Here is a 26157-nt window from a genome sequence, read left to right on the forward strand (position 1 = left end):
CGATTCATTCTATGCTATGGGACATAATTAAATGCAAAGTTTCATTACATCTAAAAACAGTAAATGTACCTATAAAAATATCCATTCATACCTATTTTTAAGGCATAAATCTACATAGTAAAAGTCCAGTTATCGAAAACTTTTGAGTTCATTAAGTCAAACTTAATATTTTACTTAGAGCATTTCTTTTTATCAATAACATTTACTTCTATACCAATGACAGCTGTATTCAAGAGTCAACTAGTTACCTCCCTGAAATTCAGCATCATTCAAGGGAAAGGAATTGCTAATAACACTTTTAAAAATATCACATTTAAAAACAGCTAATTTGGGGCAGTAAGTGGGGATATGTGATGAAGAGACTGAAGAGGTTATATAGAAGTGTTCGTCTACATAATTCACTGACAATATGGTAGTGAGGAGCTTGCGCTTTCCAAAATCTTTAGCAAAAACCCCTAAAATTGTAATGGTCATGACTAAGAAAAAATGGGTTCGGAGTCTTAAAGTGGGGGAACGTAATTTTTCATAATATAACTTTTCTGTTCCACATAAGAAATCTTATAATCCAAGCTACAGAAAACTAGCAAGCACTATAACTCATTTCATATAGTGTAGTTCTCAACTCTTTATTCATGTGTGTAAGAAACTCTCAAAATATCACACATTACACAGTGACTTTCACAAATGGGCTAAATGCACAGTCACCGTGCATGTAACAGAATACTGTCCTCTGAGTTACATGGTTTAAATAATTCACAAAACAATCAGCCCACAAAGTGTAGAGTGTAGTAAAGTCTACTATGGGTTACAAAATCCACAAAACCTGAAACTAGTCCAAGGAAATCAAGTAAAAATAAAGCATCTGATTTTAAAAGGCACCTAATACAACAAAAAAGTAACAACTTTTAAAAGCCAGATTGAATTTTCAGTTAAAAGCCTCACAAAATACTACATACTTTGAGAATTTTTAGTAACTGAAACCATTAATAATAATTTTTATAACTACTTAATGAGAGCAAGTAACTAAACAAGTATTGTACACTACAGAAGATTAGATGGAATCATACTGTTAAGAGGTCAATAAAACAATTTTTAAAATTAGTAAAATAATTTAGGAGGTCAGGAAAATAATTTGGAAAACTATGTATTTTTTTCTTTTTAAAATTTTATACATTTCCAAAACCACCAAATTTTAAACTTCGTTAAATGTTCAAAAAAATACCCTAAATACGGTATTTAAAAGTAGTAATTATTCTAAAAATGTCAACATGAATTAAAATAAATTTTTGAGACTTTAATAGTATCTTCTGTAGGAACTTTCTTTTTTAAAAATGTTTAAGAAACCAATATAATTATTATATATTAATTATTTTCTATTATACCTAGATAATAACTTGGTAATAGGTTTTTTAGATTATACATGAGCTAACTTGTTTTTCAAATCCAAGAAAAGTCAACAGTAGAAGAGAGAAATCTAACTTTCAATATTTTAAAATATTTTCTGCATAGTTTCCCCAAACATTCATTAGCTTTCTAATTATGATCAACATTAAAGCTTTTAATAAGGGTTTGCAATAAACTAATAAATAAGGATGAAAATGGTCAGAACTATCTACTGATGTATGTCTGTATATATATGAAGCTTACTTTTAAATGTCATGTTTAGTTTTTCCTTACATCCTATGACTGGACACAAGACGCTCTAGAAGTCATGAAGAATAAAACGAAGTCCCCTCTTCTTGCCAAAATATGTATTTAACTGTAGCAGATTTAAGTTAGATATAAATATATATTACATACACGTCTCGTATTCTATACAAAATCTCAGGAAATATTTTACCAAGGAGATGGGGGAAATTTATTCTCTCAAATTGAAAGTTTATGCCCACAAAAAAAGTTTTAAATAGACCTAGTTACAGAAATATGTTCTTGAAATTACAGTTGTATTATATTCTGCTTCAGTTATGTCATATGAAAACTTCAATAAAACTAGTCTATCAGAGTCAATAAACTGGTGCAATGAATACTAAAAATTTTAAACTTGTCCACAATGATTACAAATAAAAAACATGTGCTATTTCAAAATTAGGGTTACCACCCAGAGCAAATTATAGATTCAATGTAATCTCTATCAAAACACCAATAGCATATTTCACAGAAATAGAAAAATCCTAAAATCTATATGGAACAAAAGACCCCAAATAGCCGAAACAATCTTGAGAAAAAGAACAATGATGGGGGCATCATGCTCCCTGACCTCGAACTATCTTATAAAGCTATAGTAATCAAAACAGTATGGTATCAGCATAAAAGCACACAGATCACCAGAACAGGAGAGAGCCCAGAAATAAACCTGTACATACATGATCAATTAATTTACAACAAAGAGCCAAGAATACACAATGGATTGAAGGGACCCAAAATTTTGCCACCTTGAAGCTGGTTTGGGGGATACTGATTTTCAGCTGTTTATTAAGAAACAAGCCTCAGAAAGAACCTTAAACCCTCTCCCATTTCCTGTCCAAGAGATGCAGACAGAGAAACCTGCTTTGGGAAGGAAGTCTTAGAATGCTGCCTTAGCCTAATTTGAATTAAGTATGGAAAATAAGAGGACATCAGACAGGGCCCTGTTAGCTAGATACACCATGTCCCATTGTTTCTGAGTTGCCCAGCAAGAATTTGCCTGCCGAATGTGTTCCATTCTTCTTCAAGTACTTGTAAATTACCCATTCTCACTTCTGAAATCTAATACCTCATCCTCTCCTTTCTCCTTTGTCCAAAAATGTCTTATATACCCAATGCTGCCTCACTATCTGGAATTTTCATGGTTATGTGAATTCCCATGTGCATGTATTTAAATTTTGATTTTTCCCCTGTTAATCTGTCTATCTTAATTTGATTATTAGCCCAGCTAGAAGAACTTAGAAGGTGGGAGGAAAAGTATTATTTTTTTAGCCCCACAGGGTAAAGGACAGTCTCTTCAATAAACAGTGTTGGGAAAATTGGATAGCCACATGCAAAAGAATAAAATTGGACCACCATCTTACATCAAATTAACTCAAAAATTACACAAAAATTAACTCAAAATGGAACAAAGACTTGAATGTAAGACGCGAAACCATAAAAATTCTAGAAGAACAGAGGCAGTACGCTCTTTGACATTAGTCTTGAAAGTAATTTCTTTTTTTAATCGGACATTAAAAATAAAGGCAAAAAAATCAAAAATAAGCAAGTAGGACTACATCAAATTATGAAGCTTCTGCACAGCATAAAAACAAAAATACGAGAAAAAAAAATCAACAAAATGAAAGGCAACCAACAGAATGGGAGAAAAATATTTGCAAATCATATACCTGATAAGGGGCTAATATCCAAAATATACAGAGAATTCATACAACCAATAGCAAAACAAACAACAACAACAAAAAAAACAATTTGATTAAAAAAATAGGCAGAAGGCCTGAATAGACATTTTTCCAAAGAGAACATACAGATGGCTAATAGGTACATGAGAAGATGCTCAGTATCACTAACCATCAGAGAAATGCAAATCAAAACCACAATGACATACCATCTCACACTTGTTAGAATGGGTATTACCTAAAAGACAAGAAATAAGTGTTGGCAAGGATGTGGAGAAAAGGGAACACTTATACACTGTTGGTGGGAATGTAAATTGGTGCAGCCACTATGGAAAACACTACAGAGGTTCCTCAAAAAATTAAAAATAGAAATACCATATGATCCAGCAATTCCACTTCTGGGTATTTATCTGAAGAAAATGAAAACACTAACTCAAAAACATATGTGCACTCCCATGTTCGTTACAGCACTATTTACAATAGCCAAGTTATGGAAACAATCTATGTGTCCGTCAATAGATAGATGCATAAATAAAATGTGATATGCAAATATATACACACATACAATGGAATATTATTCAGCCATAAAAAGAATACAATCTTGCCATTTGTGACATGGATGGGCCTTGAGGGTATTGTTCTAAGTTATGAAATAAGTCAAACAAAGAAAGACAAACACCATATGATATCACTTATATATGTGGAATTATTAAAAAACAAAAACAAAAAACAGCCCATAGATACACAGAACAGATTGGTGGTTGCCAGAGATGGGGGTCCAGGGTGGGAAAAACGGGTAAAGGGGGTCAGTTATAACATAAATAAGTCCTGGGAATGTGATGTACAGCATGGTGATTACAGTTAACAATACTGGACTGAATATTTGAAAATTGCTATGAGTAAATTTAAAAGTTCTCACAAGAAAAAAAAATGTTGTAACTATGCATTGTGACTAATGTTAACTAGATGTACTGTGACGATCATTTCGCAATATATAAATATCAAATCATTATGCCGTATATCTGAAACTAATATAATATGTCGATTATACCTTAATAAAAAAAATTATGGGCCTTAATTGAACATTTAAGCAATTAACTGAGTTCAAGTTTAGTCCCTAAAGAGTACTTACTTTCCTTACTCTGTTGCACTATTTTATAAAATATATAAGTTCACTCTAAACTACTTATTATTTTCTTTTGTTACTTATTTCAAACTATAAAGTTCATGTACACTATTGCAAATTGATGTAGGTATCCTGTATTATATATCTACACATAATTATCTATGAAACATTAATGGAAACAATACTGTCCCAATCAGGCACAATTTCCTTCCATTTTATAAACATCTAAGCCAGCTCAGCAACTAATCACATTTCAGATTATAGATCTGAAAAAATTTATTAGAGGCACATTTTTTAAAACAAACTCAGTATAAAATTTTTCTTTTTACCGAGTCGGTGTAATTTTTTTTTTGTTTGCTTTTATGGCTATTTGTGTTATATCCATCTTCTGGGCAAGTTTGGTATGCAACGCTCATTCTTTAGACCAGGGGTGTCCAAACTTTTTTCAACAGTTTTCACCAAGGGCCACATGCGGTAAAATACACAAACAGCCGGGCCACTCACTCGAGGTGAAGTACGTATTGCCTCACCTGGTTTATTTAAGTAAACTAAATATATTTTTGGAATTTGCTGCGGGCCAATTAACAATGGATTGTGGACCGCAGTTGGCCCACGGGCCGCAGTTTTGACACCCCTGCTTTAGACAGTCAAAAAACACAGACTTAAATTGTATGAAAAGTTAACCTGGTATTGTCAGCTGAAGACACCACAAATAGCACCGTAAGAACACTGTACTAAATTTTAACACTGTTCATTAACAGCTCCATTTTCCTGAGTTTGCGTTTGTTCTTTGGCATCGGCTTAGGATATAATCCATTTTTCAGAAGGTATTCCTTGCTGAGGCGAATTTGAGCACCGTGCTGAAGCTGGAAAGAGCATAAAGCTTGAAGAGGGCGAAGCAAAGTCTGTTAAGATAAAAACAAAAAACAAAACAAACAAAAAAACTAAAAAGAGTGTCTATGGCAGTAATGATATTCTACCTAGATTACTTTTTCCTTCAGAAACAAGAATTACCTTTATTATTCTGATTATCATCATCGTCATCATCATAATCATTGGCTTTTAACTATGAAAAGCGATAGGTACTCTAATAAATCCATGATTCCTAAATAATTTATTTAAATTAATACCTTACATACCACTAAGTAACTCCAATAAAAAGACACAAATCTATTTTCCATATAGATAATAAAGTCTGAATTTAGTTGTATACATTAATATTTTCAAACACCACGAAAAAATTGTTGTCATTATAATAATTTAATCTGTAACAAGCAGACCACAAGAGACCTTTACATAAAGATTAGTTAATTCAGTTTCAAGCACCGACTGATACAAGCTTCTTGCTACCTGATAACAATTAGATGATGGCAGTAATGGTAAGTGGTTTACTAATTCACACTAGTCTACGGACCAAATACAAGTTAGATATCCAGGTTTTGGTACATTCAAAATAATTCTAACTGTGTACGTACTGTCTAAATTCAAATACCTATAGGGTCAGCCATTGAACATAAACATGTGAGTGAACTTAGTGTACCCATAAGAAAACAGAATGTTGGGAGTTTATGAAACAACTGGAGAATATGCTTTTCCTAAAGTTATTCAAATTTAAAAAAATTAAATGAAAACACTGTACCAGTGTTTTAAACATATTTTGAGTCAGATTCTTTCCTTGGCCCTGAGAGACCGCTGAGCCAAATTAAATCTTTTAAATAACAATAGCAACAAATTGACTGAGCAGAATGTTAAAAAAAAAAAAAAAAAAAAAAAAAGGAATAAAGGAAAGAAACTGATGGATTGAACTACAAAAATTTCACAGTGTCTGTGAAAATTTATTCCCCCGTGTACACAACATAAGTGGGAGAAAAGGGCTCAAGAGCTTTAATTTACAAGGAACTCTTACAGATTGTGGCAGTCATGGGTAGTTGCTTCTTCATTTCCACTCTCTTCCTCCTTACTAAAAAAATCCAAAATTTTATTCAAGGTGGCAAAATGTCCAGCTGGGAATATTACATTTGCTGATGACACAAGCTATCCAGTGAGATGTAAGTGAAGTCCTTGGGTGGGGGGTTTCAGAGATACTCTTTAAAACAGGACAGACTTAGTAGGCATCAGCTTTTACTCTTTCTTCTTGCCTGGAACATGATTGTTAGAGGTAGAAGAACCATCATGGGATAACAGGGCAATAAACATAAAGATTAAAACCAAGTATATATGATAACGCACTGAAAGACAGGAAAAATCTGGGTCTCTGATGTCCTTTTCAGGCTGCAGCCCCAGCCCTGGACTGCTCACCTCAGCTTCTAATTTAAGGAGGAAAAGAAACTCCTGTATGGTTCAACCACTACAGTAAGTGCTGTGTTACATGCAACCAAATGTCATTCCTAACTGATGAACGAGAAAAAGACGACCATCCTGGCAAAACTCTGCATGACATCACTGTAGAAAGCCCCTTAATTATGTTCTCATCATTTCTTTTAGTAGCTTCATTTCTTCAAACGAGAGGAAATGTGGAAATGACTACATATTCCTTTATAGAGTTAACATATTGGGCTGACTGGATTTTGAAACATCATGCCTAGGAAACATACCTAGGACTATATACAGACTGAGACAATTGAAGGTTCTGTTGCTGTTTTATGACGTTTATTACATTCTTCATAGGCAGGAGAAATATGAATATTCCTATGGTTAAGGGCCTCCAACTTTTACCTCCTGAAGATAAGCGCCTATCGATTTTCTGAGGTAATTAAGAGAATGAATTTTGGAGATAGATGCGGATTAGACCCCTGCTCCATCTCTGCGGTAGTCACTAGGGCTATTCACGCATCCTTGGTACATGATCAGACTGCATTTTCTAGCCCCCTCTGAAGTTAGGCATGGCCATGTAATTTGCTTTGGTTAATAAAATGGAAGCACAAATCATGTGTGCCACCTCTGTGCAGAAGCTTTAAAAGCTGTATACGTGTATGACTCACCACCTTCCCTTACTCCCTCCTTGAAGAAAGTACAATGACATGTGTGGACATGCTTCCATCAACCTGGTTCCCTAAGTGACTGCAATGAGCAGAAATCCCCCTGGCAACCCCACTGGACAGATAGCATAAGAGAGACATAAACCTTTATTGTGTTATGCCATTCTAACTTTGGAGTTTTACGTTACTGCAGCCTAACCTGGCCTATCCTGACTGATGCAACGACTTACTAGCTATGTGTTCCCAGGTAAGTTATATAACCTCTCTTTGCCTCATTTTCTTCATGTTTAAAAATGAGGAAAATAATGTCTACTTTACAAAGTTATGGTACACTAAGATGATGCGTTTAAAGTGTTTGGCTTGATAATAAGTGATAACATTTCTATATAAATAAATAACACTCTACATGAGGCAATGTTGAGAAGCTATATGAGAGATGGAACAGTTTAGAGGAACAAAGGAAATCCTCTATTTATAAAATCAGTTAGTTCCTAAAAGTTTATTTGGGGGAAAATCACTGTTTCATAAATTCTTTTATCTGTAGAGCTTTCAAGGGACCATTATTACCAACTACTGGTGTTGGGTAGAGCTAAGGCACTTAGGCTGTAGTTCCACTACAAGTAGTTACAAAAGTTCATAAGACTGTGTAGATGCCTGACCACTGCACTGTACACCTGAAGCTGAAGCTGAATAGTATTGAATGTCAACTATAATCACGGGATGTGGAGTACAGCATAGGGAATATAGTCAATCGAATTTTAATAGCTATATACAATGTCAGAGGGGTAATAGACGGGGTAAGGGGGCGATCACATTGTGGGGGTGTAAATGTCTATTACACTGTTTTGTACACCTGAAACTAGTATCAATCAATCAATCAATCCATGAAGAGACCAAAAAAACCAAACAAACAAAACAACACTGTATTTAGCACCCTAAAAATAAACATGTAAAAATGGAAAAAAAGCTCATAAGGTAAAATTTCATAAGTAGACAAGGGTCTATACTAAAAAAGGTTTCCAAGTTCAAGGCTTCCAAGGTATGAAAATCCCTGGTAAAGTAGTGGAATGAAAATTACTAACTTTTATATCAAAATGTTTCTCATTCTACTGGCAAGAATCAGAGGGGCAAGATAGGGCAAAAGGATGAATTATTCTTAAGTGCCTGATCTGAGGCAATTAACACACATTATCCCATTCAATTCTCACAACAATACTATGAGGTATTATTTTTTAATATTACAGATAAGAAAACAAGCATAAAGAGATTACATGAACCGCCCACTGGCAAAAAGTGATGATGATTAAGTGAAGAAGTTTTCATTCAAACCTGCTTTAAAGCTCCTATCAAGCTACTTCCAAGTGTTTGAAAAACTGCTCAAGAATAAAGGATGAAGATGAATCAACAGGCTTTGAAGGCTATTCTATGCCAAGTTCTTTATTTTGAGGAGCCCTACCTCTAGAATGAAGCCTGCTGAAAAATTACTACTCTCCTTCATCATTTTAAGGTTTTATGAGGATACCATTAATAAATGGTTATTGGGGGGGAGGGATTGTATGCCTCCTGAGAAAAGAGAGAAAAACATCTATGCTCAGAGCACAGAGTAATTGTGTTTCTCACAGGAATGTACCAATTTTTTTATTATTATTATAGCTAGATTTGAACAGGCTAGACTGGGGGCCCCCACTAGAAAGCTAACTTTTGCCATCTGTAATAAGCAACTGGACTGGGGATGCTTCACTACGGATTTCTTCTGCTCATGCTCCCACCAACCATCTCACACCTCCCAAGTCACACGTCTGAAAACATCCTCTTCCTACTCCTGGCAACTATAGGACAACTAGTACTTCTGGTGACAAAAGCAAACACAATGAAAATTCTAGAACCTCACTATTACTTTGGCATTTTATGTTCAATTTGATCCACAGACGAATCTAAGCTGAAGAGACGAAGGGTCCTATCACCGTTATCTTAAACTTTGCCTGTTGCTAGATATTATACTCAGAACATAGGACGGTGTCCTGCTGTGATGGTATATTAATTAATCCTAGAATAATGTATCTTGTAAAACTGGGAAAGAGGGGAATAGTAGCAGCCTTAGTAGTACAAACCCCACCCCAAACCCTAGCCCTATGATATTACAGCTACTATTATTAAACCACCACCACTACCAACATTAAAGCTTCTATTTATGATTGCACTAAAAATCCAATTCCAGTTGTGAGACTAAGAGATATAAAACAAGTCCACAGAGGATTCTTTTCAGAACCGAAAAAAAGAGGAAAGAAAGTTTTATATCTATAGCAAAAAACCTTGTATTTTTCCCTAAAGATTTGAACTTTTAATGGGTCCTAGGTCTGATGTTGGCTGATCCTAGAAAAATAGAAACTGTACAGAAAGCAAGCTTAAACAATAGCACTGGGTTTCATCTTTAAGATAGCTAAAAATAGTCTAGTTTTTTTTTTCTCAAGAACATACAGGAATGATGGTGAATAAATAATACAGAAAGACAAGTATAAGGATATATTAAGTGCTGAAGGCCAGGTACATTGAAGTAGGTGATGAGGTTAGAGGGGAGGAAGAAAAGTCTGAGAACACTCCCTAGTCATTTGGGATAAGACACTAGGGTCCCTCATGATTTTTTTTTCCCCTCAAAGGAAAGAGAACAGAGGAAGAGAAATTGCCTAGATCTAAAACAAAGTCTACTCACACGGGGACACACACACACAAACACACACACACACGCCAACTCATGAAATCCTACTTCTTTCATCAAAAGAAGCGTCTCCAGCTTTGACATTTTCCATGGCTTAGGGTAAGGGAGAAGAAAAGGCAATTCAGTGCTTGCTTCTGGCATTCTTTAAATCTCTTTGCTCTGGACGCCTTTTGTTCTTTTTCTTGGTTGCTAGTCCAGTTACTCTGACCTTAGCTTTTATCCATTATTGAAATTTCCTTCATGGCTAAGGCACACTCTTATAATAGTAACCACAGTGTATAATGAGGGAGAAAGAGAGGAGGGAATTATAAAACTTCATTTAATTATGTTCGTTATCCTCTGACTTTTCTTTTTGCCTTGTATTTATCAAAATTTTTCAGTGATTAAAAAACCCTAACCATGTAAGTTTTATTTTGCTATTTTTTTTCTTTTGCAATAAGTGCAAAGTTTCTTACATGTTCCAAAAGACTGAGGTGTTAATGAGCACACTGAAGCATTATTCTGTACTGATTATTAATTACATATGAAATCTCAGGCTTTCACAGAAATTAAATAAAATGATGATTGCAGGTTGTAACCTTTTCATATTGTGGAGGCATTTTTCTCAAAAAAATTATCTTTTTTATACTCTAAGCATGGCTAATAAGATACACAGGAAGTTGGTATACCTCCTCAAACAAAAAAACCAATGTAAAAAAAAAATGTTTCTGTAAAATGTCCATCTTTTCATTAGAAAGGAAAAAGTTTAGTACAAAAAAACACTAAATACAAGAAGAGAAATACAAAATATTAAAGAAAAATCTAGCCCCACAAAAAACTACTTAATGTTGTGATACATAAAAGCAATTTAGCATATTACAAATGCTGTTTGCACAGCTTAGAATGAATATTTAAATAATGCAATCTGGAATGCTAAACTAACACAGAAAAACACCAAAGGGGGAAAGAAGGTAATAAAAATACACAAATTTCTATCACAGATACATTCTACTTGTCACTTGAGCTACAAATTTAACAAGCTATGCATTGCTAAATTTTCTAGATAAAATATAACCAAACTCCTATTTTCAAAAACTACATAACCTTCCAAACACATACACACCTCTTGTATGTCATTATTTTTCTCCAAGATGGAAAGAGCAACAGCTGCACACTCCAGTGTAGAAAGGCACCTATTAGTTGGTTGTGTCCGAATTACATACTGACTAGAAATGCTAGTTTTTAACTGTACCTGAAACCAAGAACAGAATAGAATGTAATTTTTGTTTTAAATTTAAAACATAAAATCTATTATTTAAATACTAATTACTTTAATTTCCTTGTAAAATTGCCAGTTAAAAAATATTAACTGCATCGGTAACTTCTATTAATATCCTTTTGTTACTGTTAAAAAGAAGATACTTTCACATATATAATATCTGACAAAGAATGCACATAATGCACATAAATTCCTACAAGTCAAAAACAGAAAGACTAATAATCCCCCTCCCAGTGAGCGAAAGAGTGAACAGACACTTCATAAAGAAGATACAAAAATGGCAAATAAGTACATGTAAAGTGCTCAACATGATTTAATGTAAATTAAAATCACTATGAGATAACATTTCATACTCACCAGAACTGTTAAAATAAAAATGACTAACACCATCAAATAGGGAGGATATGAGCAAATTAAAAACTTTCATACACTATAGTGGGAGTGAAAATGGTTTAATCACTTTGGAGAATTGACATTTGGGTTTTTGTATTTTATGGTTTATTCTTCCATTATTTCCTAATATAAACTGATAGGTGTATGTCTGTATAGGTCTGAATGTGTATAAACACACATAGACAAACACACATACACATAAAAACACATACATATGTGTGTCCTCTCTTTTTAGATAAAAAGTAGCATACTATACATATTTTTATCTATGAAGATAATATTTTAGCTGAGACCTAATGACTGAGACAAAGTCAATAAAAAACTCGAATGTCAACTTGACATCTATTTTAATTAATGAAATTCAAGTGATCTTACACTCATAAAGCCATATCCTTAGCTCACATTCTGATCAGAATCACGTTTAAACATGTATGGGTAGATGAAAATTTCAGTTTTTACTCATAAAATACTTAAGCATGGGGATTGAAGACAGTGGTGTCTAAGTCTTAATACATGGCAATTTCTTAAAGTCGGGTGTTCTCTCTTAATTTCTAGAATCTCTAAAGTCCTATGACTCTCTCATTCCTTTACATCATTAAAACTCTCATCCATGGCATCTTGTCCCTCAGTCCTTTTCCTCCTGTTTCTCACGCAGTCCCATGATGAGAAAGAGGAAGAGAGGAGAGGAGAAAGAAAGGAGAGAAGAGTGGAGAGGGTAAGTGGGAGAGAGAAAGTGGGGGAGAGTGGGAAAGAGGGAAGAAAAGTGGCCACCATAAAAGATTCATTACAGAATGTATCTGATTTTGGAATACACCCTTTAAAGCATATTTGACTAATAATGTTTTACATATGATCATATTAAAATTATTGCACATTTCTACCAATGGGAAATAGATGAAAGGAGGGAAATGGAGAAAAATAGTTGAGAAACATGTATAATGCTAAAAGAAAACCTGTGATTAAATAATTGTAAGAACAATTCATAATGTTGATTAACTGTAATTCCTAACAGCTTTGATATTTCATCAAATCAACTAGTAGAACAGAGTACAGCCAACTGCTGCTTCAATACTCAATTCCAAGACATCACTGGAGGAATTATAATAAATATTTGGTTACAACAAAATCTTTGGGAAACATACAAAATTCACAGTAAATTTTGTTTACTGGAATAAATTTAATTTTTTTCTTATTTCAGGAGGAGCTTTGTTTCTTACCTTGGCCAACATGGCTGTATGAAAACTCAGAATTTGAAATTTATCATGTTATAAGTCTTTAGAATATCCTACACAAATCATCTCTCCAGGAATTATCCAGTAACCAGATATATTATTAAAAGAGTATATAACTAAGATCTGTCACATTAACATACACGTTATGAGAGCATGTTAACGTGATCTTCTCTAGCTCCTGCTTTTATACTTATATGCTATTTCTGCTTCATCACACAATTGATTCAATATGTAAATGAGCAAGTGCAGAAACTCTATTGATCCATGTTTTAGAGAAGTCACATGCATCATAAAAATGTATCAGAAATTGCCTTGTCTTCTTGAAAAAAAGTTCAAGAAAACCCAAGGCAAAATTAATTATTCTAAGAAAAAAAAATAGCATATAATGAAGCATGGTGTATAGAAAGAGGATCTACTGAAAGACTGGATTATTATATCAAACCTAAAAAAATCAATCTCAGGCAAGTCACTGAATTTCTCAGTTCCTCCACACCAGTAAAAATCAGATAGCTGGACCTAAGGATATTATATTATATTATATTAGACTCAGTATTATATTACATATATTATATTACATTACATTACATTATATTATATTATATTAATATTATATAAGACCCGGTCTTATAGTAAAATGAGACCGGGTCTTATATTAAAGTTTGCTCCAAAACACACATTAGAGCTTATTGTCTGGCTAGGTCTTATCGTCAGGGAAATACGGTATTATCTCCATTTTACAGATGAGGAAACCGAAGCACACAGAGGTAGAGTAATCTATTCAAGGATCCAAAATCACTCATGGCAGAACAGATATATGAATCTATAGTTTTATATGAGAGCCTGAGCTCTTCATCACAAGGTTAATAATTAAATGGATGAACTCTTAGACAAATCCCAACATACGAAACAAACAAGGAAAAAAACAACTTTTCTGCTAGAAAGCAAGGCTGGGGCACCCCTGAAGAATTTTAGGGTTTTTCTGAACACAGTTTTTAAAACAATAGCATAGGCTTCCGGTCAAGATGGCAGAGTAGGTAAATTCTGTGCTGGCCTCCTCTCACAACCACATCAACCTTACAACTAAAGTACAGAACAATTGAAGTCAAGCTGAACAGAAGTCCTATGCCTAAGGATATACAGAACAAGCCACACTGAGGCTACTAGGAGAGGTATAGACGTGGAACAGGCTGGTCCCACACCCACATGTGACAATTACAAATTGGGAGGTATATCTCAGCTACAGAGGTTCCCCAGAGGAGCAAGGGATCCCAGCCCCACACCAGACTCCCCAGCTCACAGCTCCAGTGCCAGGGAGAAAACTGCCCACAACTCTGGCTTTGAAAACCAATGAAGACTGTGGCTGAGTGAGACAAAGGGTGGCTGGAGTCCCAGGTGCTCCTCTTAAAGGGACCACACACTGACTTACTTGCTGACAGAATCACTTGCTCTGAGCTCCAGTGCTGGGGCAGCAGCTCAAAAGGCGCCAGCAACTGAATTGTCTGGCCTTAGAGTGAGGATTAGAGGGGCAGGTTTCTCCCAGATAGAAGTGGTGGCAGGAGCCATTCTTCCTTTGTTGAGACCTCCCCTTGTTCAGCATGTAGCCGCAGGCGGCCACCATACCTAAGTCTCCATCAACCTGGCTAATACGGTTTGCCCAACCTGGTGATTCCCTGAGACCCCGTCTCACCCAACTTGCAGGCCTATCCAAGTTGCTTCCAGTGGCTTTTCCATACACACAGTCTGTCTTAGCTCATGAAGAATTTCTAAAAATCTCTCAAAGATTCAAACCCCAAACAAGCAGCATCTGGTCTTGGCATGTTCTGTAGCTCTTGCTAAGCAGGCCCAAGTCCAGCACTAGCAGCAGCCAGTCTCAGTTTGCAGCTCAGCCTCTCCCTGGCACCTCCAAACCCAACACAGCTGGCAACCATCCACAGATCACTTTGTAGCTCATATGAAGCGGCCTCAGGCAGGGCACAGGCAGCAGCTAATCTTGGCCTGCAACAGGGCCTCTCCCCAAAGGCCCCAGAACCAACACACCCAGCAAACAGCTTTAGACAACACCAGAGCACCACCTAACCTCCTCCACAAATGACATACTCACACCAAGGGCAGACTAGACAGACACCAGAACCCTGCTAAAGCAAATCCTGCTCTATAGGGTCAGTGCCTGCACAGCAGCTCCTCCAATGTAGTCACAACCAGTCCTCACAATCAATCAGCCTGAAGGTCAATTCCTCCCATTGACATGCAAACAGCAACCAACTACAACAAAAGGACACAACCCACACAACCCACACAAGGGACATACCTGGAGCACCCGACTCAGGTGAACAGGGAGACTGTACCACTCGGACCCAAGGACACCTATTACATAAGGCCACTCTACTAAGACCAGGAGACACAGCAGCTCTCTAATACAAAGAAACAAACACAGGTAGGTAGCCAAAATGGGAAGAAAAAGAAACATGTCCTGAGTGAAAGAACATAATAAAGTTCCAGACAAAGAACTAAACAAAACGGAGACAAACAATCGACAAGATTCAGAGTTCTAAACACTGATTATAAGGATACTTAATGATTTCAGTCAGAACTTCAACAAAGAGATAGGAAACAAAAGTGGAGATAGAAAATATAAAAAAGAACCAGTCAGAAATGAAGAAAACAATAACTGAAATTAACATTACTTTACAGGGAATCAACAGATCAGATGAAGCAGAGGATCAAATCAGCAATTTAGAAGATAAGGTAGCAGAAAATACCCAATTACAACAGCAAAAAGAAAAAAAGAATCCCCCCAAAAAAACTGAGGAGCATTTAAGGGGTCTCTGGAACAACATCATGCATGCCAACATTTGTATCATAGAGGTGCCAGAAGGACAAGAGAGAGAGCAAGGAATTGAAAACCTATTAGAAGAAATAACGATGGAAAACTTCCCTAACCAAGTGAAGGAAAGAGATATTCAAGCCCAGGAAGCACAGAGTGTCCCAAACAAGATGAATCCAAACAGGCCCACACCAAGACACCTCATAATTAAAATGCCAAAGGTTACAGACAAAGAGAGAATCTTAAAAGTAATAAATAAAAAGCAGTTAGTTACCCACAAAGGAGCTCCCATAAGACATAAGCTGGCAGCTCATTTCTCAACAGAAACTTTGCAGGTCAGAAGTAATTGGTACAAAATATTCAAAGTGATGAAAAGCAAGGACCTACAACCAAGATTATTCTACCCAGCAAAGCTATCATTTAGAATCAAAGAACAGATAAACAGTTTCCCAAACAAGAAAAAACTAAGGAGTTCATCACCACCAAACCAATTATTATAAGAAATGTTAAAGGGACTTCTTTAAGCAAAGAAAATTTAAACAGATCAAAAACATCAATAAAATGGCATAACTACATATCTATCAACAATAACTTTAAATATAAATGGATTAAATGCTCTAATCAAAAGGCATATAGGGTAGATAAGAAAACAGGACCCTTACTTATGCTGTCTACAAGCGACTCACTTTAGACTGAAAGACACATACAGCCTGAAAGTAAAGGGATGGAAAAAGATACTTCATAAAAATGAAAATTAAAAAAAAAAAAAATGAAAAGAAAAAAAAAAATAGCGGGGATAACAATACTTATACCAGTCAAAATAGACTTTAAAACTAAGAGACAAAGAAGGACCCAGTAATCCCACTTCTGGGTATTTACCAAAGAAAACCAAAATACTACTTCGAAGGGACACGTGCATGCATATGTTCATTACAGTATTATTTACAATAACCAAAATATGGAGGCAACCTGGGTGTCCATCAACAGATGAATGGATAAAGAAGAGGTGGTACATATATACAATGGAATATTACTCAGCCATAAAAAAGAATAAAATCTTGCCATTTGCAAAACATGGATGGACCTAGAGGTTTTTGTGCTGAGTGGAGCAATTGAGACAGATAAAGACAAATGCCATACGATTTTGCTTTTATGTGGAATCTAAAGAACAAAACAAACAAAATAGAAACAGACTCAGAGATACAGAAAACCTTTTGATGGCTGCCAGATGGGAAGAGATGGGTGTAAAAGGAGAAAGGAATTAAGTACAAATTGGTAGTTACAAAATCGTCATGGGGATGTAAAGTATAGTATAAGGAATAATGTCAATAATACTGTAATAACTATGTATGGTATTAAATGGGTACTAGATTAATTGGGGTGATCACTTGAAAACTTATATAAATGTCTAATCATTACACCTGAAACTAATACAATATTGTATGTCAACTGTAATTGAAAAGTAAAAAAAAAAATATATATTGTAAAAAATGGTATAAAGGGAGGTGTCTTCTCTTACACAAGTAAGACAGTTATTCACAATTATCAGTATCTATGCCTTGCTCCATCCTATCATACTATGAAGTCTACAAAGTTTTCACAGAAAGTAGAGATTCCAAGATTAATGTTAAAACTCAGAAAATCTGACACACATAAAGTTAAAAGGGGTATTAGTTTAGATAAAATGATACTATCAGTGAAACTTCCTAAGCACATTGTTTAAATTGTTTTGTGTTTTTTTTTTTTGAGTTAGCCTGAGAAACTTCTTTTCATTAACAGTTTCTGTAGGGAAGCACATATCCAAAATCATTTTTAAAAACTTGTAGAATATATTTAGTTTAAAATCTAGCACTTTCTTACACATTAAAATAAGAAATAAAGTTATAGGTTGCTTCTCCAACATACATGAACTTTCATGTTAAAAACGCAAATATACAATTGAGTGGCCTAAAACTTTAGCACTTAAAAATTTCAAATTTGAGCAACTCTAAATAATAATACAAAATTTAAATTCTGTTTGGTGACATAGTTAGCCAAATAAATTACTTGTTTTTCCTGTTAAAAAAAGATTTAATTCCCCGTTGTCTTTAACAATACTCTAATACAGCCCATTCCAAAGCTGTCTACCCATTCCAAAGCTGTCATGGCTTCATAAACGACCATTTGAAAAGTGAATCATAAATTGGCCTAGGTGTGAAATAAAGCACAATTATTATACTATCACTTCACTGGGAACTACGAGTACAGAAATATATCCAGAAGGAAAGTAAAAACACATAGATTCATGAGATCACAGAATTGGAAGTTATCTTTAGCAAATAGTCCATCTCTTCGTTTTTAGGCATGATTATTCTTTTAAAATTTGGGGGGTTCAGAGAACTAACCTAACATTTAAAATAATACTGAAATATGATAATTTCTCATAATTAAATAAAAGAAGCTTTTATCTGAATTTCTAAGCTTCTTGAAAAAAAGCATAGGAATCAATGAGGTATAAAAACAAAAAATTCCTTAAGATTACTGGCTACAATAACTTCAGAGTGATTTCAGTAAATTAACAAAACTTTATGCCACTAAACAATGCCAGAAAGAAGAATGCTACTGTAGATTACAAATCTTTACATTGCTTTTTGCTTTGCACCAATTCCCATTTTTTCCAACGACAGTTAATGAAGACAAGTCACTGTTGAACAACACCATAGAAACTAACTTTTGTAATCTCCACTGAAATTGAAATTGTCCAACTTAAGTATCTTTACATAATGCATTTTTTCATATTGGGCTTATGTCAACTTACATCCTTTATTAGGAAACTTAAATTAGAAACTGATTTACGACATTAGAAACTGACTTACTAGTCTTAACAAAGTAATAACCAATTTTATCATGCCTTGCTAGTTATTTTGCACCAAAGAAAAACTTCATTTAACAATTAGCAGGTCTACCCATTCCAAAGCTGTCATGGCTTCATAAACGACCATTTGAAAAGTGAATCATAAATTGGCCTAAGTGTGAAATAAAGCACATATTGTTATACAATCACTTCATATGTTCATTTGCCACATAAGATTTTTATTTTAAAATTCGCTCTGAGTTAAATTGTATGTTTATTTTGTTTTATGAAAAACACATCTCATCTATAACCTTGAAGAAAAATAGTGTGCACGAACGGGGAGGCAGAAAAGCACAGCAACTAAAAGCATAAGATGTGAAGTTAGACATACCTAAATTTAAACCTACGTAATAGTAATAGTCGTATGACCTCAAACAAGCGTTTTCAGTCTCAGAGCCTAAAACATTAGCACCTCAGAGGATGACTGTGCTTTAAGGAGCTAAGGTATATGAAGTGCTTAGCGATGCCTGCCAGATCGCACACACACAGGCAAAGATGTGGATGGGAGAGGTACTGGGGCTGATGACGTTAGTGGGGGTGGCGGTGGTTGACAACGCTTTCTTCACAATCTAACAAATAAGCGTTGCAACAACTCAGCTTTACTGCAATAAAGCCAGATGAGCAGCATGGCCAAGGGTGTAGGATGAGATGGTACTTAAGACAGAACCAGACAAATGTCAACTTTTAAGAATGAAAGAGGAAAAGCTATGGAATAGTTAGAGAAAAAAGCAGTCTTAGAAACAGGAGAAAGAAGCTGAAGAGAGAGGTTTTATGAATACCAGAGAAGAACAAGTTATTTTGCCAGGTAAATAAAATATTCTGAGAGTTACAGCCCTATAAAAAAAATAGCAGAAACATTTTCATTAAAAATGTATTTATAGGCAAAGAAAATACTAGTTTTTTGTTTCGCCCTTTAAGTACATGATCTAAGCATCATTAAACTGTGCAATAATCACCAAAGTAATTTGATCTTGTCTCTATATCGTTAGATATTTCTTTAAAACGTTCCAAAACAAAACAGAAAAGATAGACCAAGATTTTCTAATGATTTTTGAAAATCACTTTAAAAATGAAATATTTTCATTTCTTCCATGACTGGTTTATCTGCCTAATGTTTTCAATGTTATTTTCTCATCTTCCTCTACCTCTTCACATGGGTAATTTATCTGTCATGTTTAATTGATTTTATAACAGTAAAAGACAGACATAGAGTTGGTTAACAATAGGTTGCTATGTTCCTTTGAACAATACAGAGTATAAGATACCTGAATGATAAGAATTTACGTATTATACAGTATCATAACTTTTAAGACCTTGGTTTACTTATAACTAATAATTTGACTCTTCATGTCCAAATATATGAAATTATAAATGTCCACATACTAGTACCTCAATAATTACAGTTTGTATTATATTGAACCGCAGAAAACCTAAATAAAAAGAGACATACAATATAATCTTAGAATGGAAGACTAAATGTTGTACAAATGCTAATTCTCAAAATTTGATTTCTGAATTAATGCAACCTCATAAAATCTAAAGAAATTTTTGTGGGGCTTCATAAAGCTGACTCTGAAATTCTATGTTACTTTCAAAGGCCAAAAATACCAACCTATTCTTGAAGATGAACACAGTAGAAGGATTTGCCCTACCAGTCAGACTTACCGGAAAGCAACGTTAACTAAAACAGTATGGAACTGCCACAGAGACAAACAGACTAATAGAACAGAACTGAAAGCATAGAAATATATTCTCACATATATGTACAAATGATATATGACAGAAATGACACTCCAATGCAATGAGTTTAAAAATGGTGTTTTCAGAAAATGGTGCTGGGACAAAAAATGTACAATAATCCGGACAGTCATATGGGGGGAAAAGTGAAGTTGGACCCATAATTCACAACAAACACAAAAATTAATTACAGGAAAATTAAAGACAAAAGTAAAAGGTAAAACACTAAAGCTTTTAGATGATAACATAAGAGAACATCAGCTAGAGATAATACTGAATATCATAAACAAAACACAGACGACACTAACCATGAAAAGAAAGACTGAAAAAAATTCAACTACATTAAAATATATAATTCCATTTATCAAAACACAGCATAAAAAGAATAAAAAGACAAGCACAGAGGGAATATATTTTCAATATACCCAACTGTCAAATAGCTCAAATCCAGAATACATAATGAACTCCTAGAAATCAATAAGCCAAAAGGCTAAAAGAAAAATGTCAATAAGCTCTTCAAAAAAGAAAATATATAGATGGCCAATAAGCATATAAAAAAGTGTTAAACCACATTAATAACCATGGAGAAAAAGATTAACACCAAATGAGAAACTACCACACATTCATCAGAGTGGCAAGAAACTTCAAACACCTGACATGACCAAATGTTAGAGAGGACAACTCCCATACATTGCAGGTAGGAGGGTAAATTGTTACAATAACTTTATAACACTTCAATTAAATCTAGTAAAATTAAAATTATGCTTAACCCATGACCCATCTATATTTCTTTTCTAGGTATATACCTGAGAGATACTCTTGAATGTGTACATCAAAGTACATGCATATAAACATTCATAGCAACACTTACAATAACTCCAAGCTGACAACCTAAACGTCCATCAATAATAGACCGTATTAATTGTGATATATTCACATAATGGGGTATTTATACAGCAATGAAAATGGACAAAGTACAGGTATGAACAATAACATAGATGAATCTTAAAGATATAATATTGAAAAAGACGATACAAAGGAGCACATGTAGTATGATTTGATTTATATAAAGTTCAAAAATAGGCAAAACTATACCATTTAGGGGTACATACATCTATAAATAAAAACAAAGAGATAATCACAACAAAGGTCAGGATCTGGATACCTCTGGAGGTAAGAAAGAGGTTAGTGAAGGCAGTAGTAACAAATGGTAGAAAGGGGGCCTGGGCCTTTTGAGATTCTATTTTTTTATTTTCTTTTTACTGGAATGGTGGTTATGAATGTTAAGTGTTTCTTACTCTACATATACATATTTTATGCACATCTCAAAATAAAACATGTTATTAAAAATTCTCATGATAGGTATTAGCTCAATAAATGCTTCTTCCTACTGTTAGAAGTTTTCTCTGCTATGCAAAATACTAAAATCAAATTAGAAAACAGAGCGTAGTTGTCAGTAATTAGCTATGTAACTCTGCATAAGGGTTACTTACTTTTAGAGGTCTTACTTTCCTAATATAGGAAATAATTGACTCAAATCTAGCTCTAAGAGTTGTTCAGGTTCTAAAATTATGGGATTCTCTATCTTCCATCATTCAGGTTAACAATATCCGGGTCCTGATCAAATCTTGTGGATGTTCTTCCCATTCTTCATTGTACGGCAAAATGGAAAAAAACTGCACATACTATGTCAAACAGATATACACGCAAACATACTATTTCACTTTTAAAGAATAATCAGCCAAATTGTGACCCTGAATTACTATCTTCTGATCAGCCTAACAGAATGGTAGGGATATAAATAACTGCTGACTGATGAATGAGTTTTTAAAATTCAAATATACAATAGTCATTCTGTATGAGAGCCGAAAAGGTGTTACAGAAATCTAACATGCATCGTAATTTGTGGTGGTGTGGAATTTAATTTGTTAAGACTACTGTTCATTCAAGTATACTCAACATATTGAGATACTAGATAATGCCTATACTTGTTCCGTTAATTATTTTCTTAGACTATTTAAGATAGCTAGTGAAAGCCACAAAGTGAATTGGTATTTCTTAAATTAATCCACTCAAGCACAATTTGGACAACATAATGTCCTGTGTACTAGCCATTAATGATACAAAACATTCCCCTCAGAAAGATGGCAAAATTCTGTCAACTTTGTAGGATGAAAAACACATACATGAATGTCAGATACTGAACTTGACAAATGAATTTGTTTTTAGTTACACACATAAAGGTGAACAATTACCACCCAAAAAAAGTGACGAAAAACTGATAACTGAAAACAACAATGAAAAGAACATGTAAAAATAATATGAGATGGAGAACTCTTATCAAATTACAGAGATTTCTTTTCTATTCAGTAGGAAAAAATTCTGATTTCAAATTAAAACTGAATTTTCCCAAAGCTTATTCATCTTTTCAAGTGGCTTAAATGGAAATTCTGTTAGATGGTTAATCAAAACAGTGGCATGTTAATTCCACACTTCTTCGTGGAAAGACATTAATTACAATAATGGTATCTCTACGGTGATATACAATATTTAACAAACTGTAGTTTATTGTTACGTATGTTGTTTTTCACCATCTGCTTAACGAAAGTTCCTCCTGTAGTTTAACTCATCATTATCACTAAGATTCTCATCACTTCCTTAATCCATATAAAAGCTGTTCGTGCATATTTAATTTATTGGCAATATCTAGAACCTAAATTTCATCTACATTAATTAATTCTCTTTCTACTAGGCAAGGTCAATATTCTAAACTAGAGAAAACAAAAAAAAATCTTTCCAACTGTTAGCATGACTTTTATTTTTTAATTTTTTTTAATTACAGTTGACATGGCATAACTTTCATTTTTAAATAACTTTGTCTCCAATGACAACCCTCAATTCCAAGTCACCATCATTTCTAACCTCTGCAAATGCTTATCTGAACATCTTGCTGCCACTTTAGTCTTCTTATAAATCATTCTCTATGTGTCTGCAAACTGATTTTTTTTAAAACAAATTCAGCACATTACCACTCAGATTAAACTCCTTAGCTTGCTACTAAGCAAAATCTTTAATGTGGTCTATAAGTCACCCATTTCATCAGTACCACTCTCTCCCCACCTCCCTTACTAGAAATCAGCTAGACTAAGAATGGAAATTTCTTTATCCTTCTCTCTGCCTGGCTACTATTACTTATCCTTTAGTCCTCAAATGATAGAAAAGTCTTCCGTGAACCCCAACTTCAATCAAATCCTCATTTTAAAGTACCCTTTATATTCCATTCATAGAATTTAATTTGTAATCATATACTGATCAAAGTGGCTATTTATTTCCACATGATATAAGCTCCATTAGGACATGGGCTGTCTATTTTATTTACCAGTGCATTCTGGTGTCAAGAACAGTGCCCATCTCAGTAGCTGCTGTTCAGTAAATATTGGCTGAAATAACAAACATTATCACAGTCATTAGAAAATAAACTATAGCTGTGAATTTAAACTCAGCAGTTATACTTAAATTTAGGTTTTTTGGTGATTTTACTAGGGAAGCAAATGTGGAAATTAGAAGTGGAGAAAGGATCTGTATAAAGAAGCTGGAGATTTCTGTTTGAATTTAAAATATGAAAATAATAAATCACTGCTTTAGTCAATGATTAACTTCTACATAGAAAAGTTGCAAATGGAAAATATTAGTCATAATTTATTCACTTTTGAGGGACTTTAGTAAGTTTATAAAGCAGGGAGAGCCCACTGATGGCACACAAATCCTACAAGAACCAGAAATTTAGCCAATTAAAGATTATAGAAAAAGGAGTACATCTACACTTAGGCTGAGAAATCTATAAAAAGCACTTAGAGTTTATGAATCAAATATAAACTGTGTTTAATTATAAAATATATAGTGTTTATCAAATCTTTTTCTAAGATTAAAAGAATTACTTTTATTCTATACAATTCTAACGTTGTTTTCTACAACACAAAATCTGAAAACCTTGCATAATATTTTCAGTGATTTCTTCTGGGATACAGGAAAGATTCAACTAGAGCAAAACTCAGCACATTATTGAAATCTACATCAAGAACATAAATAAGTTATCTTTTCCAAAATTGTGCTTTAATTCGAAGTGACATTTTCAGAGCACTCATTTGGAGAAAAAAATTCTAAAGGGAATAAATGTCATGCAATTTTTTAAACTGTATAGTCAAATAAAGAAAGTAGATGTCACAAAAACCTTTTCAACAACAGTTATATTTGTCTAATCACATATATACGTACACATATATATTTATTCTACCATAAAAATGGAGATACCAAAAGCTTCTTAATTGTCAACCCAAGAAATATGTATAAACTTGATATCAAGGTAAGCCAGCGTTTCATGATCAATTGTATCATTCATGTTTCTAAGACATTTAACATTCTATATACAGTTAAAATTTTTAAAAGATTTTAAAATAATCATAGACTGTTTTAATAACCACAGAATATATATTTTGTTCCATTAAAATTAAAATGCTTATCATCTTTTACCCTAACTTCTCACATAACATATTTACATTTAGCAATAGGTTCAAAAAGAAATTCTAAAAAAGATTAAGTATTATACAGACCAAGGATATTTGTTGCACAACTTATATAAAATAAACTTTTACTTAAAGTGAGTGTTTTTGGAATTGTTTAATAATATTGCAAAGGAGTGGATAATTAAGTACTACATGTAAAAATACAGCATATATTAGTTGTCTTTTGACCACTCAGAGGTCAGCTTTAGTTTTAAATTTAGCAATACATTATACCAGTGTAGAAAATGCTGTCTCAAGTTTGGACTTATTAAAGTTCTGATGAAAGATAAAGATGCTATTTGAAAGCCTAAAATTAAAGTAAATACTAGGCCTGGTGATTTTCAAAAACAAATATCCTTCATACTAAGTCTGGCATGACAGCTTAATAGGCTAGTGTATAACTCAAGGTTATCATCTTCGTTAGCAAAGAAATTATTAGAAAAATTTTGCATTTGTGCTTTTACTTTCTATAATCATCAAGTCTTTTCTAGATATAAAAATTGCACGTTAATTATAAAAGACTTACAAGATTTAGAAATGTATAATATAAAAAGTGAAAGTGCCTTATAATGTCACCATTCAGAGACAATGACTATTTACTATATTGTATTTATTCTTTCAACACCTTAATTTTTAATATGTAATTATGAAATTTTTAATATCTACAAAAGAAAATATGTAATATTTGAGTTCTGAAGTATAAGACTGAGAGTGACATCCCTGAATCTCCCAATAAGGATTTAAGAAATAGAATATAACTAAAATAATTGACAGTCTCAGAGAACTCCTCCCACTATGCTCCACAAACTCACAGAAATATAGATAGATAAGTAGATCGATAGATCTATGAATCCAAAGATCTATACATCCAATTTCACTTAAGAAAGTCCTTAGTAAAACAGTAAAAGTTCTAACAATAAATTCAACCTTCTCTGAGATAACCACTACTCTAAATTTTTCATAATTGTCTTACTTTTAGTTATCCTAAATAAGACATTGTTCAATTTTGCCTATTGTTGAACTTTATTTAAAAGGTATATATTCTTCTGTGACTTGTCTTTTTAGTCTTACATTTA

The 26157-nt window shown here is 33.7% G+C and overlaps 1 protein-coding gene across 1 annotated transcript in view; it reads right to left on the minus strand.

Annotated features, from left to right (window-relative positions):
- Positions 1-5017: 5017 nt before the first annotated feature.
- Positions 5018-26157, minus strand: part of DTWD2 (DTW domain containing 2) — a 119774-nt gene continuing 98634 nt past the window's right edge. Inside the window, exons 5-6 of the mRNA XM_033110683.1 lie at positions 11285-11413; positions 5018-5393 (exon numbers count right to left, since the gene is read on the minus strand). Of these exons, the coding sequence (XP_032966574.1) occupies positions 5223-5393; positions 11285-11413 (300 nt within the window). The 3' untranslated portion in view covers positions 5018-5222. The remainder of the gene's footprint in view (positions 5394-11284; positions 11414-26157) is intronic.

This window comes from Rhinolophus ferrumequinum, chromosome 7 (genome assembly GCF_004115265.2).
Source record: "Rhinolophus ferrumequinum isolate MPI-CBG mRhiFer1 chromosome 7, mRhiFer1_v1.p, whole genome shotgun sequence".
In the NCBI taxonomy this organism is placed as follows: Eukaryota; Metazoa; Chordata; class Mammalia; order Chiroptera; family Rhinolophidae; genus Rhinolophus; species Rhinolophus ferrumequinum.